Raw genomic sequence first — 21,932 nt, forward strand, 5'->3', positions numbered from 1 at the left:
CTTATTATAGATTAACGAATCTAGAAATACATTTCAACATGTTGCACGCCTGCCCTTAATGGACGGCTATGTTCAAGCGTGGACTAGTAACGAAGGAGCATACGTTCGTTAATGAAAATGGAACAAAGAGCTAATATCAAATTTTGTTTTAAATTGGGCAAACCAACTGTACACACATTTTTACGTTACTGCATCATTTCCATAAACTTGTAACATTAAGTGCGTTTCCGATACGTTTTGCCCAATTTAAAACAGAACTTGATATTAGCTCTTTTTTTCCATTTTTATTAACGAATGTGTGCTCCTTCGTTACTAGTCTACGCTTGAACATAGCCGCGCATTCGTTAAGGGCAGGTGTGCAACATGCAGAAATGTGTTTTTAGATTCGCTAATCTATAACAAGTACAATGCCGCAACTTGCTGCATGCGTTTACAAATTGAATATAAGAATATTCACCGAATTTTATTGCCATACCGTGTATGTATATATATTGATACACTACCATGAATGTGGGTGACTTGGGACAAGCGTAGATGACTTGGGACAGCATATATTTTTGTTAAATTCAATCATGGAATCCATCCATGAGTCTCTAAAGGAAGTTAAGTTTAGTTTTGAACTTCCTTTAGAGACTCATGGATGGATTCCATGATTGAATTTAAAATACATGCTGTGCCAAGACACCTACACTTGTCCTAAGTCATCCACATTTACGATAATTTACATATACAGTTGACAGGTAAGAATAAATACGAAATTATGACTCGTAAGAGTACAATTAATCGCACGACAAAATTTATGCTCATCTTGTTTGATATATGGCTAGGCTTTTCATGCGTTACATTGTGTAGATCATTTTGGTTTATTACGATAACAATCATTCAATTCTGGCACTATTAATATCTCTCAAAACTTTATAATTCCAACGATGTATTTGATTTGATGGATTGTTTCAGTAGCTTTTTATTTTTAACATACTTGAAATTAATCGTCAAATTCATTCTCTTTTGATTAAATGAGCGGTAAGTAACAAATGCAATGCAATTAATGAAATAATATGTAAATATATTTTGATAGAGCTGTACTTACACATTTGTTATTTTTTTATTTGATCAATTTATTTTATCAATTCGTATACTGTCTGCTTAAAATCTCTAATGTTTATTAAGAGTAAATGTTATTTCATTTTTAGTAGTATTTTTCGAATGCTCCTTTTTCTCTTTTTGCATTGTCGTTCAATTTCGGAAAGTAAGAAAAGACGGGAAATTAAAATTTTGTCACACTGCTTTACGATCCAAAGATTAAGAAATCATTAAATTCATAGCATAATTTATTATATTTTACATGACATAGAATATTCAACGAAACGTTGACAATGATAATAGAAGATTGGAATGATTGCGCTGACAATAATGTTGAGTTGTGCACGAGACATCAGGCAAGGCGAAAACATCGGATCGGATTATCAACACGGTCGTGACTATTCACACAATGGTCGGTTTTTCTTATGGCATGAGTGTCATGTTGACCGATGTTGAAGTCACCGATCAAACGACCGAACTGCTTCACATTCATAAAATGAAAGTTCCTTTTCATATAAGTACACAGTTTATGTACAAAATTGTGTTAATCATAGAAGTGATATATAGTATGTCCTGGGTCCTTTCTGTGCTTTTGGTTTGATAAATAGTTTACTGTTATCTTTGGTGAGTTACAAGTATACAAGTAATTAATACAAATGCACAATTATTTATAATAAAAATAAATAAAATTTATGTTTAAGAAAAATTAATTTACTTTAAAAGTATTTACGTTAGTGTCAGTTCTGTACAATTAGTCAAATTTTTTACTAACAAAAGTACTTTTGCAACTTACTACAATTTAAAAACATGAATTTTCATTTTCAAATAGGTAGTGAGTTCTTTATTTTTAGACTCTATACGTGAGTGGTCAAATAAGTATCCTGCGTTACTGGTTTGCAAAGATACCCGAAACTAGCATTGACAAATAAAAATTTACTATCATTATGAACAAAATTATTCGAAAACATCAGAAGATCAATTGATTTTCGGAAAATATTGAGCACGACAATAAACACTATGGATAAATAATTCTTACTGTAATCTTCTCTTTAATTAATAATATCATTTTTTAGACCGTATATGTGAGAGATACACCGATAAATTAGAGCCCTGGTCGAAGCTAGATCTTAAAATGCTTAAATGATTCAATCTTGAATCACTAAATATGATATATATGTACTTGACATACACACAATTGTAGCTTAACGAACTGTGTACCGAAATATTTCCGGACTAAACATAATTAAACCACTGTAGTAATTTCGCGAATTAAATTAAATTCTAATAATTTCGATGCTCAATCAGGCATCATATTTCAAAGATGTTAATATGTTGAAAAAACTGGAATTAAACTTATTGCAAAAAATATTACCTTGGCCAGGAGTTGAAATCTCTTGTATTCCGTACAAGCGTTCTAAGCCATTAGATTACCGACAACTCTCTTTAATTGTTCTATAAACAGCCTTTCATAGTGAAAGAATTTCAATAGTGAAAGACTGTTCATCGAATAATTCAAAAGAAAATTATAATAAGATTCTTGAAAAACACAACTTTTCAATTCTCGAATCGAAAAGAGATAATGAATAAGTTGAACCTCGGTTAAGAGTTAACCGTAAGTTGTGAATCTGAGCCTTAATAAGAAAATAATGCTGAGACACAACGCTAGAGGTGCGTTCTGGTTCACTCATGATGTGCATGATGTATCATTTATCTTTGTTATTTACCAAATATAAACAGGTTGAGTCAACAATGGTACGATTTTAACTTTCATCAGAAAAATTTTTACATAATTTAAATGCAAAATACAAAATACTTTCAAAAAAGTATTTAAATACGAAATACAAGATACAAAAATGTATTTAAATACGTATTTTAAATACATATACTTCAAATACTATCCACCCCTGATTTTGTACATAACACATTTACCGTAATTATATATCTTCCAGAGGTTTATATTTACATAGCTCCTCTTATCATATTTAGATGTTGCAGACTATTATATTTATTAAGTATTATATTCTTATAAAGCTATAGCTTCAGTATATAGTAACAAATATATTAAATTCTGACACGTTGTTGTAGGTCGTAAATGCTATGGGATCGTATTTATCTATATTATTGGAGATGAGATGATCGTCACATTCTATCTCTTTACCTTTCAACTGAACAAATATTAAAATACTCAGATAGCCAAGTCTGTCGAAAACAGATCATATATTCAATAATATATAAACTCACTAGTTAGATGAGCGTATAACACAATATATAGTTCTTCAAATACATACTCCAAATCTATTTAAAATTCTCGATTTCCACGAATCCCGCGAACTTCCCTTCCTTCCCGATGCGACCCTTCGGAAACTTCTTTGTCTCTCTTTAGATCAATGCGCATGATTTTTCGACGTACTATAAAATTATAAACCGGACCTGTGTACATCGACCTCCTGCGTGATCGTACATTTTTAACGAAAATTGCACGGCATCGTATCGTTCGGCGCATAGGGCGGAAGGACGGTCCCTCGGTTTCCCTTCCATCCGTAAAATCGGCGATCGCCGATGACACGCGCTACGACAATTTTATCATACACAGAGCGATGAAAATATTTAATGAGCTGTCCCCTACCCGGTCGACGGTGGACGAAGGTAGGTTTCGTAGCAAGTAACCCTCCGGCATCCTTCAGTTCATCCGCAGCGTCTACAGGGACATGTCTCGTGCTTCTATCGTTCATAAATTTGTTTTACAATCGCGCTGACGTACCTTCCGCGTTTTGGTTAACTGTGAGCTTTGTGGATTCATTTCATTAATCCTCGTCGATTGATAACGCGCCGGTACCAAACATTCTTTCTCCGTTCTTGATAATTAATTATACTTATATATAATTATTTTCCGTAAACCGATAACAAAATCTCTGATATCTCACTTTGAAAAAGTTTACAATAAGTATCTCTCGCGCTTCCTTTAAAGGAAGAGATTTTCTAAAGAAGAACGTGTATGGTCTACTCTTATTTTAGCCTCGACTTATCGATTATGTCATAAAGTGTTCGCGATTGATCGAGAATTAAGTCTTGTCAAATGATGTCTGCTAATACGATTACCCGATCGATCGAGATCGGACTTCGAGTCGTCGGCATTTGGCCAGGCGCGACCTACGCGATCATCAGTCGACTTTTCTGGACCACGACGATGATAGTCGCACAGATCTTTCAGTATCGCCACATGGCGATGCACCTTAATTCCGAGGATATCTCACAGCTGATGGATGGCCTAAGCGCGACGCTGTCATACAGTTTGTTATGTGTCAAGTTGATTGTTTTCTGGACAAAACAACGGTATGTCCGCATCGTCGCTACTTGCAGTTCATGACTTGCACTTCACGATCGCGCAAATCGAACAAATGTTTGATAATACGAAGCTCGCATGCATCCGTAATTATCATTAAATCGTTTCAAAAGGTTATAGAATTAGTGATTGTTTTTTATAATGAGAAAGCTTTGCGAGCACACTTAGAAATCATTATTCCGGTAAATGACATATTTTTTTTTCTCGTAATACATCATTTCAACAATTTACAAATAATACATTTTTAATACCTCCTTCACTATCTTTCTTATTGTAATCGTTATTATATTGGGGAATATCGTTATTAGCAACAATGATACCGATATCCACCTTCGCATCTTTCGACCTACCCTCTTCATCATTCATCATCGCATAGAGACAAATAGTGTCCTAATCATAGTCTTCGAGGGGGGAACATCTTCGCTCTCGCGGTGCTGCACGAAACCGATTCTTCCTAGAATATTCAACGAAGTGTTAGCGAGCATCGCGACGGACTGGAAGGAATGCGGGGATGCCTTGTACAGCATGAATAACGTGGCCAATCTCTCGCATCGTTTCTCCAATTTGATCATCGGCTTGCACTCAACGGCCGTGCTGTTCTATGGCATTGGCGTCGTCGCCCTGCGCAGCGACGACGTCGTCGACGCTGCTGATCGTGAACTTTTTCTCAAAATGGAGTTACCCTTCGAGAGTGGCACGTCGCCAATATACGAGGTCGTCATGACCACGCAATTCCTGCATCAAATGACGGCCGCCACCGTGATCGGTGTGCTCAGCGCACTGCTCGTTACGCTGGTAAGTTGGAGCCTTGGAGGCTTTCAACCCCCGGGGGATTTTCAAGTTCCCGACTGAGATTACCCCCGGGAGTGCATCCCGAGAGATAGCTCGCGTTACTGCGATAACTGTTCGTAGTACATTTCAATTTATTTAAGAAAAATTCGAAAAAACTTATTTGTGAAAAATTAATTTCTAAGCGAGTATTGATTTGATGAAATTATTAAACGAATTTTTGATGCTAGATATTTTATTTGTCTTTTCTTAATTAATGTTAAAAATATTGATTGTTAGGTTACCGTCTCATTAAAATATTTACATACCTAATATTTAATATTTATTAGATACATTTCTATGAAAATATTTCTTTTTATCTGAAAAATTTTGGATATACCAATAAATTATAAAAATTGTTAATAAATCTCTGTTTCAATAAAAGTATTAAAATATCTGTTATCTAATATATAATATTATATAGCCTTAGCAGAGATGAGGGAAGATTATCATACAAGATTGATTGTCAAAAAGCTAATAACTCAATTAGTATATGAAGAGCATTCTCTTCTTTTTACTTTAAATTATTAATATAATATTAAATTGTTGCATAATGATTTATGTCAAAAATATTCTTATATTACTCACAACGATTTTTAAGAAAATGAAGTTGAAGAATAAATTTCTCTCCTATTTCGTTTTTTAATTAAATTAATACATGTACAATAAGTTACGTATTTTATAAGTGAAATAATTATTTTACTTATATTAATACTATAATTACTATTATTTCTTGATAGAACTGACATTAAAATAAAAATTGTATTTTTTGTATGTTTTATCTATATAAAATATGTAACTTGCCAATTCTGACACGTGTGACAATCAACTCCGAATACGAAACTATAATTGTCACATTTCTGTAGCTTTATTTAAAATTAAATGTTTATTTAAAAAAAATATTAAAATACATCATCGTACAAATAAACTTTATTTAAAATTAAATGTTTATTTAATTTTAAATAAAGTTTATTTGTACGATGATGTATTTTAATATTTTTTTTAATACCTAAGGGATGTAGGTGTATTATAATATATATAGTGTTTTAAAAATTTAGTCACTTTTTCCTAAAAATCATTATTTAAAATTTGTGACAACCAGCCCCTATATTTTTTTAATACTTTATTAGGTAATATTAAAATTTATAGAGTGAACGGATAATAGAATCAAATCTCTAGGTGCTTCATGTAGGTGGTCAAATAGATATTTTACGAGAAAAATTATTGGACATTTTACCAAAGGAAAAGAAACCATTTGTTTCTATGATTACCATAGGCTCCTTAATTCGAAAACATCAGAACATCATCGTTTTCACCGAAAAGATTGAGAATCTATACTCATATATTGCGCTAGCCCAATTCATATCAAATACTCTCGTTATATGCTGTTTGGGCTTTATCATCGTAAACGTAAGTAATTTTAAGGGCTCTTTCACAGCACAGATTAATAATCACACATTTCTGATTTATATTAATAACACATATACATCGAATATTTACGAAAATCAATTGTTATTGTTTATATAAAATGTTATTATTTTTATTTACATACATGTATGTATATATATATTGCATATATGTATATATATTATATATATATATATATATTGTGATAATATGTGTGATAATAAATTATAATTTTAATATTTTTATAACGCAATTATTATTTCTTAAAAGTAATTACTATTATTAGTAATTACTATTATTTCGCGGTAGAAAAGATCCGATCGTGCACATATTTTCAATATTACAGTCAATCGGCGCCAATGAAGGCTCTTCTATGTTAGTGAGATCTCTTTTATTTTACGTCGTCATTAATTTAGAAGCGTTTATCTTCTGTTTTGCTGGCGAATACTTAAGTATCAAGGTGAGCGGCTGTTGACTTTACTATGGCAATTTTATTTCTCTTATTTTCCACGTTCCGAATTTTCGCTTCGACTTGACTTCCTGCAGAGCAAGATGATCGGCGACGCGGCGTACCAGTCTGTATGGTATGATTTGACTCCCAGCGAAAATCGAATCCTTCTATTCCTGATAATGAGGTCACAAAAACAACTGACGATCACCGTCGGCAAGTTCATGAATCTCTCTTTGCAACAGTTCGCGAATGTAAGTTTTACGTAACGTTGCTCGGATTATTGTTGAAACTGTGTACCTTATTACATTCGCTAGGTGTAAATTATGAATTTAAAAAGAAATGTATACAATTATAATAATATTTATTTTTTATACACGTAGAAATTTTGTTTGTCGTAGATCATTAAATCGTCAGCGTCATATGTCTCTGTGCTATACGCGTTGTAAAGATGTAATTATAACAGATAATTGCTAATATTAAATTACTTGATATCGCTGAAAATTGAAATAAAATGGAAGATTATTCTATTTTGAATAAAAGTCAATGATCAGCTGACGTACCTTTGGTTAACGTCCTTTTATTGCAATAATGTTTACGCAAACGTTGTTAAACGCTTACAGTTTACGCCATCAGCTCACTAAATAAAAAATATGCCGTTGCTTCTGAAGGCAGAGGAAAGAAAATATTTTTTATAAGACGCGCATGTCCCGGGCTTTCATCCCCTAAAAGAACTTTGAAACGTCATTCTACGCTAAATTGCGGAAGTTACCCCGACGCCGGCACATCGGGAACTCTCCCCCGTCCTCGTTATATTCACATGTATTTCGTTCTGGCGATACCGCGCGATCGTGCCAGATGGCCAGAACGAATAGATCGCAACGCCAATGAAATTATACTGAGATTACTCAGCGCTATTTCGCGCATACAATTAGGACGCTTTCACACGGCAACGGAAATCAGCCCCCGGAGGGACAATTTTATTAGAGACGACCGTGTCTGCGTAGCACAAGTTGCTGTAATCCTATCGCCCCTCGCGGTCGTTCAATTTGCGAACTTTGAGTTTACACCCGGTACGAGAGAAGAGAATTTATGCCTCATGTCGTTTGGTAAAAATACACATCTTATACGTCAACCGTGTCAAGGTAATGTATAGGGGAATTGTGGAATTCTATCCTTCGTACACAATTTCCTGTCTGTTAAAGAATTCCAACATGATATTATCCCACAAAAGTTCCTTAATGAAATCTCATTTCCAATTAGATTTTAAATTGAATTTTTTATGAAAATGTAAAATGACCATTTATTACAAATGTACATTTCTAATTTTATTCTGTAATCACCAGTTCTAATTGCTTATATTAAATATTTTGACGAGAGAAAAATTTCATACTTTTATATTAAATATTTTTAAATATTAATTATTCATAATTATGTTTGAATCTGATACTGTACAGAATATGTTCGTTCAAAAATATTTCTCTACAGATTTACTTTACATACACGGAGAGTGTAATTTTCAAAATAAAAACTTTTATTCCCTGCGGCGGTTTTATATCGCTGTAGGGGATGAACTTTCTAGATTGTCTAAGAATTATATCCTGACAATGTAAATTATGAATTTTCGCTTACGTCAGATTTTATGTAACGATGCGGCGATGTCGCCACATCTTACTAAGTACGGAATTATCGGAGTCGGAACGTTGGCGTCGTAAATTTCTCTTCGAGTTTCTCATCATCACACGCTGAAAATTCTTGATTTTTGCATTTATATTCTCAACTTCCTTACGACTTTCTTGAATTTATTGACATGCAACTACATAAAATGTGCCAAGCAGAAAAAGACTTAATATTTCTAAATAATTTTTCAACAAAAAAAACGTGCATTTAATTAATCTGTGTACATACAATGAATCTGCTGCTATGGCTTTTCAAAAATTACATGACTAGGCGCCTTCGTATTATTATTTTTTTATCAGATTTACGCATCAAATTTTTTTCAGAAATTATACAAAAAGTAAATCTGTTACTTAAGTACAGTTGTCTTTCTAGAGACAATAGGGAGTTTTTGCAATAGCGTTTATCTAGATACGGTGAACGCTAAGGTCAGATTATTTTCTTCTTAACAACTAATTAAGAAAAAGATAGCGTGACTTTAGCGTTCACCGTATCTGAATTTACGTTATTGCAAAAACTCTCTAATATAAAGCCTTCCTATCACAATATAAATAAATTTTACTATAAAGGTTTTATAAATTATTGTAAAAGTTATGCATTTAATTTGCTTCTGTATTTTCCTCTTATTATTTTCATCAATCATATGCGAAATGTGGGTCAAAAATAAAAAATAAGAGACAAACTCAATATATATATATATATATCATGTGCTTCACTATTTAAAACGCAGTCCGTTATCGAGACCAAAATTAAGTCCGTCAAAACAAATACAATTTACTGAATTTAATCGAGCTTTTTATATCGAAGGAGACCTGGCTGACAATTTTACTTTTCCATCGTGAATTTCCAACAAGTGGAGATCTCGCGTGCGAGTACCCGCAGGTAATGAGCGAACCAGTCGTTTCCAACTTTTTGACGTTTAGAGGCAGTACGATTTTCCGGGGAAAGCTGCGCTAGTGGTGGCAGTTACGGTGGTGGCGGTGGTGATGATGGTGATGGTGGTGGCGGTGGTGGTGGCGGCGGCGGTGGTGGTGGCGGTGACGGTGGTGGAAGCGGCGACGACGACTTCCCCGGGCCGAGCGAATTGGTTTCCATGGAAACCATCCCGAAGCCAATCCGGGGTGCATTCGTACGTACATTTACCCTTGTCGTGGCGCGTCTGCAGCACCCTCTCTTCTCCCCTTCTTCCGCTTACCGCCCTCAACCTCTATAAACTCGCACCCTCTCTCACTCTCATCTCTCGCACAGCTCTTCGTTCTCTCCAACATTTTTTCTCCGTCTGTCTTCCTTTCCTTCTTTCTTTCACTTTCTTTCCCCTTTTTGTCTCTCGATTCAAGTTGTTCCTTCGTCCGCAATTCCTCACCGTTTTCCGTCTCTTTTTCCCCGCCTTTTTCATTCATTTTATTTATTCCTTATCCACTTTTATTGTTTTGTCTGCACACGGTCTTGCCGTATCTCCAAGCTTCCATTTATTACTTCGCGCTCCGGTGATCTCGTCACTTATGAATCCAAGAATAAAGTTTCCACCTCCATTTAAACATTTTGTTTAAATAATGAACGGATATAAATAGGACACGGACACGAATATAAATACTAGTTTTAAAAAGTTATCGGACTTGTCTATGCATAGCTCATGTTCATTTTGTAAATGAACTTTTCTCACGTTAAAATATGATTTTCAATACTAAATTACTGCGACCATTTTGTAATCTAGGTCGAGAGTTGAAAGAACTGCGATTCAATTGAATTCCGGAGTATAAATTAAACATTTGGACATTCTGCACAATAGAGAACTTTTAACGAAGAAGAACTTTTCTCTATAATGTTTCATCTTCGAGAAATACATATGAGGGATACTCGAAGGTTTTTACTGTCAGGTATATAAATGAATATTAAATATCGTTCTCGTTTAATATGTTTCTTCCGTAAAGTGTACCTTTTTTTATTAAAACTGTTATATTAGAACTGTTTATTTGTTATTAAAGGATTCTTTTTGGCAGTCCATCCATCATAACGTCCATTAATTATCTTGTTCTACTTCCTCTTTAATCTCTGATTTTCCAGTTATCTCTTAGTTTTTAAGCGCAGCATGCGCGTTCTATCTTTATTCTGCTCTCGTTTATTTCAGTCTACGAGGTTGTCGCTGAATCCATAAAGCGACGATGTGACATGTCGATCGTTACGTGACCCTACAAATGTTATTACGTGTCCCATTACCCCTGCTCCGAATACTCAGCAACTCGATGATCCACAAGGGTGTATTTCGTTCAACACATCATACATAGCATTCAAGTCTAGCGAATTACGCGAATTTCGCGTTCGTATTTAGTGTACGGCGAGAACAATATAAATTTTATTTAGAAGCTGGAATTTAGAATTATATACTGCAATATTTGGAAGATCGAATTTAAAAATTACAATTTATATCGTTTTGTAAGTATAACATTAAAACGTAATGCATTGAAAAGAGAGTTTGATAATAACTAATTTAGCAAATGTTGAGTGAAATAATTTCAGTCAAGTGTTCGACTAATACAATAAAAAATAATTTTATTTTTCTAAATATTTAGTATTATGGTTGATGATATTATTATGTTCAGAAATACTTACTAAATATTTACATAGAAAAGTAAAATTATTTTTTATTATGGTATATTAATCGAAAATTTGGTTGGAATTATTTCACCCAACAATTGTTAACTATTACCAGACTCTTTCTTCAATATGTTAAAATTTAATTTGTATCTTATTAAAGTGCGTAATATGCTGCAATAATGTTCTACGGAGAACGCGCAAATCCTGAACTCTACCTGTCAGAGAAAATTTATTTCTTCCTTTTAGATGAAATAAGTACATGTGGCATCGATTCTGGAACTTTGCTCGCAGGGAATGTCGCGGAAATCAAATTCCGCCTTGCAACACGTGAGTACCGACTTCTCTGTTATTTCGTGAAAAACGGCGCAATACTCATGCGTAGAGGAGAGGAAGTTTGTAAGGAAGTTTGTAGTCGCTTGTTCAATAATCCTCGAAGAAGGTATGGCTCCTTTGTCGAAAGCTTAGAGTTCAGTTGCTTTATTGCCTCGTAATACATATTTATATTTAATTTACGGAGTCCTCGAAGATCTCGTAAACCTTTCCTCTACCGTGTAAATATAAACGATTGTGTAATCACATCGTAAAGCACAAGTACTGAAGTGAGAAGAATTATTTCAATTTCGTTATTAATTTCATTATTAACACACGTGATAACAATGATTACTCTAATCTTCTAAAATATAATACCTTTCAGTCGATTTATATTTTTAATGTAAGCGAGATTAAATAAGAGAAATTAATACAACCGTTGTTCATAATTCACACAATATGATTACAATATGTAAACGAGTACGATAAGAAAACTGGTTTATAATTCATGAGTTACCCTCCGGTTATCACTCATGAATCATTCGACGGTCACATAATGCTTACTTCTGCAATGGCTATCGGTAGAATTAAAATTCATACTGAACGCATTACTCGACCGCAATTAACATGCATTAAAGCACGGTGGTTTTTCACTAGAGCTGACATGTACGATCAGACCGATTTATGTAACTTCTTTTTTCCTCTGGCGACGTGATTAACGTCCGCGCGTATAATTTAATTGTAAGTATATTACAAGTGCACACGTTATTGACGCATATTCAAAATGTGAGGCAACCACGCGATGTAGACTGCATGTTTCAACATAGTTCATAAAGATAGCGAGTTCATATACGACGATAATCGTTTATCTTTATCATACACATCAAACACAACCGATCGTGAGAACGTGCCTTCGGCACTCACGATGGTCAGCACACGAATACACATTTCTCGATATGAGTAAGCAAACGAACTGCTTCTGCGTTCAAGGACCATCCCCTCGCTTTAGGACAAGACGGTAGACAAAGTGTTGGTCGATTGTGCCCGAAGGACACTTTGTCGATCGTACGCTCTCTTATCCTTACACGTACACTTCTCGCGAGATCTGTTTTTCCATCTTTCAACCTTTTCATGTCATTATCTTCCTTTCCGTTGTAAAAAAAGTAGATGGCTCGCCACTTTCAATTGTCCGCGATGAAGAGCAAGAAGATCTCCGTAAAGCTCATTCTACAATTGAGTGAGCGTAGTTGTAAATAGTTGTAGTTGTAAGAATTAACCAATCACAGCCGAATATGAGGAGAATATTCTATTGTGCTTCGTCAATTCTTGCGACTACAACCACTTATGCCTATTGCACACTGAACGCGATGAGCGATGAACGACGAGCGATAAAGATCTGCTTTTTCTCATGTGACGATGCAAAGCAAAGCTTTCATTAGATATCACTCGTCGCTCATTGCTTATCGCGTCCAGTGTGCAATAGGCATTACAACTATGCTTACGCAATTGTAAAATAGATTTAATAGAGCTTTAGATTTACAAGAGTAGCGCGATCTTAGCCGAATTGTCAACAACATTCCTACACTGAAAAAAATTTTAGTCATTTTTGGTCCAATGAATGATCGTTAATTAATGTCCGATTTAATGTCCGACTTAATGTAGTTAATTCATTGATACGATAACTGAATTCATTTATATAATTATATATTCATCTTTGCAATGAATTCTAGTAATAGTTTTATAACCTAAATCATGATGAAGATTTATTGGACCAATTTTCATTATTTTTTCATAATTCAATAAATATTTTATTGTATTTACGTACAGTTTTGGTTTAGTGTATTGACTAATTTGACTGTCATTTTTACAGTCTAATGGCTGTAGTCCAATAAGTATTTAGTAATTCTTATAACATGATCTAGTTACTAGGTCAAAAATGGCCCACTTTCGCGCTACTCTTGTAAATCTAGAGCTTTATTTCGTAAGCGACACTCCGATTGTGAGATGAAATGTTTAAAACTAACGTCGTTATAGTTTGATGTGCGTCAGCACGAAAGATAATACGTCCGGTGCACAGGAATAGACAAAGCTCTCTCTACGTGCTATTTATTTTTGAAGTAATAATTCGCAATAGCTGTCGATACCAATGAGCAAACAAAAATTGGCACGCGCGCGAAGTTGCACTAAAGTTCTCAACGTCGATTTCACGCTGCTTGAAAAATGTCAAGTGCACGCTCCATGGCAACAATTTAATTTTCAAATTGTATCCGCTTCCATATGAGGTATTTGAAAAATCATCGATGGGAGCTCCGTCAAATCCCGCATGTGCGTAGCTACGTCTTTCGTAATTCCGAAACAATTTAAATTCAAATCGCACCGCCGCAAATCCGTGTATTGCCGTTGTTTCATAACGCGGATTAAAATAGCGGCCGCTTGCAAAATCATCCAGTTCGTAGTGCGTTTTTAAAATATCATATCGGTTTTTACGATAGCACGATGGAAAAAGTTTTACAGAATTGAGAGCGGACATTATAACACTGATAACATTTTTTTTCATGACGTGAACACTTTGTCACGCTTATGAAAATAATTCTTTCGAGGTTGCGAATCTCTCGAATTACTTATAACGCGAAAACGGACTTCTTATATTTACGGATAAATATCAGTGAAAAATAAAAGCTTGATTATCGATACAATTTTAGCTTAACGAGCGACTTTATAATTATAGTTATATAATGACAACCGCCTTGAATAGGTAAATGTTGTTTTTCTGTGGTACAATGTTACGTAGAGAAGTTGGCGTCGGTGTTACGTAATCCTTTGATTTCTGTGAGAATTATTAATATGCATGAGACAAAGATAAAAAAACTCAACCCTTTTTATGAAATAAAAATATAGTTCTATCAAGCGTGACTTTGTGTCGAAATTACACTGTATTCTTGTAGTCTATTTGAATACATCTCTCACGTATCGCATACACGTGCTACCGTTGATTTTTGAGCGCAAACGCCGGTCATGATTGAGTTCACCCGCAATTTGTCTTACATTAAATCGGTTCAAACGGGTTTCAAAGCGAAATGCTTTAGGTCGACCTCTTGGCTGCACCTCGCCAATTTCGACATGATTTACATTCGAATCGCGAGCAATTCGACCTCAGCTACGAAGTGCGCTTATTAAGTGCAAGCACCGGCTGAAAGAGACTTTAGTCCCCGCGTTAGACGCGACGATAACGAGACTTGGACATCTTCGGTCATTCGAACAGCCACCAAGAGTCAGGGTAGTTAATTAAGATCCGTCTTCGTCTTTATCTCTCTACCTTTCACCCTGTTCGCTCCACCATCCACGTAGATCCTTCTTCGGTGTCCTTTTGACATATTTCGGAGCCGTCGCACCGTCGCGATCGAGATCAAAGATACGCTTTTGCGAGTTTTAATGAGCACGAGTTCACCGCGAAAACGACGACTCCCGTAATTATTCAATTACGGTGATGCTTGTCGGTGAATATCGTCGCGACGTCTACCGAAAAGATTATATCAAAGAGCTGTAGTTAAAAATTCCTTTGTGCAGGGAATTGAGTATTCTCTATTACGCGAATAATACCGCGGCGAAAATTTTGAAATTCGTGAGGGAGAATTTAGTTACGACTTATTCCTGTGATGTAATACTTCAATTTGAGCGGTATTTATTTGATCTCTTCAATTATTAGATATGAAATACTTTAAATAAAACTTTCAAAAAGCACTAAGCCTAACGTTAATTAATTATGACGAGATTAAACAGTTCGATATAGAGATATTTCACAAAATATCAATAACAAAAAGAGAGAGAGAGAGAGAGAGCAGCAACATCTTTTCCAATATGTCTTGTTTTCAATTTACCACCTTCGACGATTTCGTACGAATTGTTGCATCTATTGAATTGAGCCAATATCTCTTCCTTGGATGAAACAGCGCGGAATACATCCTTTGACAAATCGTTCGCATTCGAACACACCGCGAATTTAGGGATTGAAATCTTATCTCCTCGATGCAGACAATTCTCTATTCTCGCTCGTCTCACTTGCGCCCTGCGTGCAACGTACATAACGCGTACGGGGACCACCCTTAAATCCCCTCATACATTCATAAAGACCGCCTGCGAGCAAACAACTAGGATGAATTCTCGTTTCATCGGCCATCAGGAGGGCCCGTTTACATCCGAAAAGGATGGGCGGAGCGACATATGCGGGCTTCCTTCTTTGTTCTCCCGCACCCTTACGCCCTTATCGATTGGCTTCCACATGACGGATACGCACGCCACCCACGCGACTGATCGAAGTACACGCATATATTCAGGGTGTGTGAGTTCATATACGCATACGTATGTACGTGTGTTCGTATAACGCACGGTAGGCATGAGACCAAGGGTTTCTCGTGTGTACATCTGGCAGTTTCCAATGATAACGTCCGAACCATGAATATCGCTGCGATATTTGTTCTCCGATGCGAGAGCACAGAGCGAAACTATGATTTCATTTGCAGTTCCACGTGTGATTGTGATGTTCTGCTGTGAAAAACGATGCAATATCCCGAATAGTCATCCCTTTCTATCGTATCGTATGTCGATGACCGTCAAGTGGTTTTTAAAAAGCTTTGAAATGAAAATTCCACGTTAATTAAAGTATCCGGTGGTTCTAGTAATTTCTGTTGCGTCGCAGTTTCAGTTTTAACTCTAAATTAAATCTTTGTAATCAAATCGTTAAATTTTAACCATGTTATTTGATTATTCCAATCAAAATAAGTAAAACTATCATATTAAATAAAATAAGATATCTCATTGGTTAATGATGCCATTTCATATTTATGGAGAAATTTATGGAGAAATTTATATCGTGTAAAAATTAATGGTGCACGTAATTCATTGTACGTTTCGTTTAATTTCTAAATTTATTAACCGATAAACTCGCTCTAAGGAAAAAGGTCGACTCATGTTGCGCCTCTCACGTATTTCCTCGCGAAGCACCAACAAAACGGAAAGGAGGGGCTGATTCTCTGGAGGTCTTAACTTTTAATTTTTTAAACGTATCCGTGGATGCTTCGGGAAAGCCAGATGCTCGAAGCCCGTAAAAGCCTAGCAGTTACCTTCTGATGGCCGGTACAATTTGTGTGCACGATCACGTCGCGCATGGGAAACTTGAGTAGTCAAGAAAAACTGCAGCAGAAAATAACGAGCAATATTTTTACGAACAAAAATATTTCTCTGTGTAAAACATTCTGAATAATAAAACTGGTAAATCGTATACTGATTTGTGTAAAGATATGTATATTTTTAAGAAAGATTTATTAATCATGAATAACTTCTTGGACCGACTTCGAAATATATTGCTGATACGTTCATTTGTAATTTTGTGGGAGAGATTCATATATTCATCGATTAATGACTACGAATCGATCGACTGTTCTTTTCCATTTCTTTTTTTGTTGTTGCTAGTGTTGCTCAAGCGTTGCTATAATAATTCTTGCTTTTACATCTGTCGTGCTCAATGCCTCACATTGAATAGCGTGCAGATCTGCAATGAAAAAAGTAAGCTTTTTGTGAAGCCGGTTTGTCATTATGTGACAGGACCACGAAGTTTTTTTTTGAAACTATCCAGAACCACGCCCGTGCGCTGCAGACGCAGGATCGTCACTTTGGCTATTGTTGCACCCCTTATGTCGCGTGTCATGCTCGCACCCCCTCTATTCGCCTTTAGTTATGCTAATTTCTGCGTGGCTCTCCCTACAAAATCGTATGAAGCGCGAGAATATAAAATCGATTTCATAGGCTGTCGCGAGCATATTAGTGTATATATGTGAATTTTATATATATGTATTATATATAAAGTTTTTTTAGTTATATGCAATTATACATATATACATTATATATTTAATCATATTTAAAAAGAGCGGTGAAAAAATTCGATTTTAAAAATTTCATTAAAAAAATTTTTAAATAGAAATTTCGTATATTAATTAAAATGTCCAGTGATTCTATAATACTTGCTGGCGCGTTGCAGTTTTAGTTCTGATCCTAAATTAAATTTTTATAATTAAATTGTTGTTAAAGTTCAACAATATTATTACTGATCGATCAAAGAAAAATGATTTACAATTATAACACCAATACACAAATTAGTGATTAAAAAAAATTACCAATTTTTCTTTGCGATCAATGAATACACAAGCGTGATTAATTTCAAACAATTCTCATCACTTCATTTATACGCATTTCTCATTGCCGCTATTATTCGCACCAATAAATAATTGAAAATGAACTGCGATTACAGTAATCGCACATACAACATACAACACACGCTCGGATGATATTTCTTTATAACTTCGAACGGGAGAAACTGTCCTCACGAGGGCAATCGAGATCTTATAGTACATTCCGTATTGTTACGAGGCCATTACACGGCTGGAAAAACGCGTGCAGCCTCTAATGGCAGATGGTGTTGGGGCTCGCGTTAGCGGCGCAGCTGCAGACGGGAAGGGCGGCACGAGCGAGAAAGGACGAAGGGGAGAGGATCCGCGAAATCGCGAGGACCACCCTGTGACCCCCATAGTCGTCGGAGGGGCCCCCCTTGCACGCGGGTTGCTCCCTGTAGCTCTCGAACGCTAACCTGTTAGTGTATGGTTGGGCCCGTGCCAACTTGACGATTATCGCGCGACGAGGAGAAAAAGCTCGTTTTGAAAAACCGGGAATGGGAGCTACAAGCGCGTATCGTGCATCACGCGAGAGAGCGTGAATCCCGTTATCATCCTGCAATGCACGCCGCGCGCGCGTGCCTGTTGCAGACAACAGTGAAAAGCTCACTCGCGTGGACCGCGAATAATGGATATGCGTTAAGCACGCGAAACGGGCTGTCGTTCAGCACACGTTCGCCTCGTCGACCCTGTAAATGGGAAATGCACGCTCTGTCGTTTAAATTGATTAGTATCGGCAGTGCCATATAATCAGATTAAAACAGAGAGCAACGAGAAGCACTCGAGCTAACTGTATGTATATGTCAGGATTTTCAGAAAATTGACTTTCACATTTATTTGAAGAAGTACTAGGAACGGACCATGTATCGAAGTGCGTCTGAATTTAATTTGGAGTTCAACATTCTTTTGTACTAAGGTGCTTAATTTAATCGTTAAATACTATACTGTGATTACGTGGTTACTATACGGCAAGATTATAAAAAGAAGATTATACGTCTTGCATCTAATACTTTGCTAATACTTTATATATTTAAAATATATATTTAAAAAATGGCTGTATCATGTATAGAACTCGAATTTGATTACGTAGAAAGCGTTGCATAGTAAAATAAGAATAATGATATGATAAGAATATATTTTCCCAAAAAATTTATAATCGCTTTTGGCACAGAAGTAATAAACATGAGAGATAGAGAAGGAGAGGGAAAAGAGAGAGAGAGAGAGAAGCGTTTATTTGAAATTCTGTGGCAAGCCGTCTAAGAACATGCAAAATAAATTGAAACTTAAGAGAAAGCGAATTATGACAGACAGAGGTAAATAAACGGTAAAAGCTAAAGATTAAATGGAAAGGAAAAGATGTGTATAACTATAAAAGTAAAATAAAAATATAAAGTAAAATAAAACGTGAATACAATGTGATGCATATTAAAATTAAGATAAAAAAAAGAAGAGAAGGAGAGGCAATGTGTGTTATTCTTTTAATTACGACTTCTTTAACGTTTGACACGATAAAACGAGATTTTATTGTTGGAACCAGTCGCGATTGCAGTTTCATACTTACGTATCGTTTCAGCTATAGACTCACCCTATCATGGAATCGGCGGATTCTCAATACTAAACAGCAGCTGTCGCTGTGCTCTCGACGCAGCGGGGGGAGCAGCTGTCCTCTCTCTCCCTCTCTGCTCTCGAACCCGGATCCCGATTCTGGTTTTGCTTGTCGTATCTTCCGCGCCATATGCGTGGATGGATTCGTCTCTACGAGTGACCCGATGTACCTTCCAAAAAACGTGTTTATCCAAATAAAATAAATGTTGCACTCGCAACAGTACATTCGATGTACAAAGCTCGATACGAACAAATTGGATCGAACCCGCTAATGTTTCTTCCATCAGAACATTAATCCCATTTTTTTCAAGGCATCGATTTATAGAAACAAATTCCGATTTTTATTTTGTAACTATGGACTAAAAAACTGATTCTTTTTTAACCAAAAAGATCTGCGGAACATATACGTTTTAAAATATATTGAAGACGTAAATTGTAAGGAAGAATATTGGTGAATTGGAGTATGAAAAGATCGGTCTAAGATGTTAAATTGAATAGATTTTCATGAAACTTCTATCAAACGTTATATTGGGTCATAGAATATTGGTGAAAAGATTTTATGTAGAAATGATAAGAAGGGCCAATATGGCGACTTGGGATAAAGGCTGTGCCGCCTTTCGAATAACGTTCCATTCTTTTCAGCAATTCCAGGAGATACGATAGATATTTGTTCTAAATCTTTGTAATTAATCGATAAATCGCAATGACACTTTGCAAATCATTTTGAATACTTAAAGTACCATAAAAATATTTAGATTTTTATTATTTTTTAAAATTTTAGTTTTCAACAATAAAAATAACAAATAAATAGGTTATAAAAATGTATTATTCAATAAAAATAAGGTATTATAAACATAACTTTTATATGTATATAGTTTGTTTAAAATATAAACATTAATGTATACGTTGTATATGTCTCTCTATCGAACCTTCTTAATCTTATGAATTTCGCAGTGCATTCTCTCAATCATTCAAATGGTCTGCGAATCTTTCAGCTTTTTTCTCTCATTATCAAATTTCGAGAAATGGGATGATCTATCAGGTTCTACTTGTTTTATTGATTTGATATATAAAATCCTTTCACCAGTATGATTCCATATGATGAGTAGAATATTTGATGAGTTACATGAAAATCTATTTTGTTTAATATTTTTGGACCAATCTTTGAATACTCCCTTCAACACACATGTCGAATAACAGCAATATTATGAGTGAATACTTTTGTAACGAGTTTTCCGTTGTTGCGCTTCGACGATACGATTGACGTAAACCGCAATAAGCGCGGATTTATCTAGTCAGTATATCGATACGCGAGCGCCAGCGATTTCCGGACCGCAGACATAAATAAAAAAAAAAAAAAAGAAAAGATCCAATCGAGTGCGAAGGAGGTACGATAGAGGAAACGATGAAAATTGTAGACAGACGTGAAAACGATCGACATGAAGTCTTTTATTTTGTGATGTAAGTCACTATTTACTTACAGTCACATATCGATATCGTGGAAACTGATGCGATAACGCAAAAAGCAAACTTGGATGAAGGAATCTTTTTATCTTGGGGAATGGTTTCGACGATTTATCAATATTTGTAAATCCGGATATAAGACGTTTTTCAACAAGGACACAATGTAACACAACGAATTATTCCAGCCTTGTTTAACGTTGACAAACAACATGGATGTAATGATTCATGAATAACTGTGTTACACTGATCCTTGCCGGAAAACGTCAACAAGATATATGTTCTGCGAAATGTTTCGTCTCAAATTTATAAGCTCGACATTCGAAATGCGACAATCGCGCAAAACGTTGTTTGATTCTCGCTTAAGAAGATCTCATTATCAAATTCCCCCAGCTTCAGAACTAAGAACTAACAATACTCTCGTATTATCGTTCTCATCATTTGAAAATCCTGTTCAGCCGAGTTGGACTCGTCCTCCTCATCAGCTTAATAAACGTCGCTCCCCTTTCGCTCATCCACATTGTCAATTATGGCGTAACGTGCACACTACGCGAGGATGATCGCGCGCGTGTCAATCGACTCGCGTCGGCGATTCGGCGATGAGAGGGGTGGTTCGCCCTCAACCTAAGCAGCATTGTCCGCCCGATTCTGGTCCCGCTGCCAGCTGTTGCCATTTTTTTTATTTAGCCCCTCCTCGCTCGTGCTCGCCCCCGGGCTCTTTTGTCGAGCGTCGCGTCGTACTCGTTCACGTCAGTCGATCCGAGCCGAAATTAATCAAAAGGGGACGATCGGTTGCACGTGGGCAAGCCTCTTCCTCCTCCTCTTGTCCCTCGCCCTTGCGCAAACGCGCACTTTTCCTCGATCAAAATATTAAATAGCGCAATCCCCAGTAACAATTCCGCCTGGAATAATGAGGGGGACGAGGAACAAGAGAGAGAAAAAGGAGGACGTG

General features: G+C 35.8%; 1 protein-coding gene across 1 annotated transcript; it reads left to right on the top strand.

The window, feature by feature from the left end:
* Positions 1-1,376: 1,376 nt before the first annotated feature.
* LOC108721349 (odorant receptor 13a-like) lies at positions 1,377-7,558 on the top strand. Its single transcript, XM_018445868.1, is given in 8 exon segments — positions 1,377-1,424; positions 1,427-1,678; positions 4,151-4,416; positions 4,885-5,221; positions 6,434-6,664; positions 7,008-7,121; positions 7,208-7,363; positions 7,511-7,558. Coding segments are annotated over 8 exon segments (1,452 nt in total).
* Positions 7,559-21,932: the final 14,374 nt, after the last annotated feature.

The sequence above is a fragment of the Mycetomoellerius zeteki genome, unplaced genomic scaffold (genome assembly GCF_001594055.1).
Source record: "Mycetomoellerius zeteki isolate Tzet28-1 unplaced genomic scaffold, Tzet1.0 scaffold105, whole genome shotgun sequence".
Lineage (NCBI taxonomy): Eukaryota > Metazoa > Arthropoda > Insecta > Hymenoptera > Formicidae > Mycetomoellerius > Mycetomoellerius zeteki.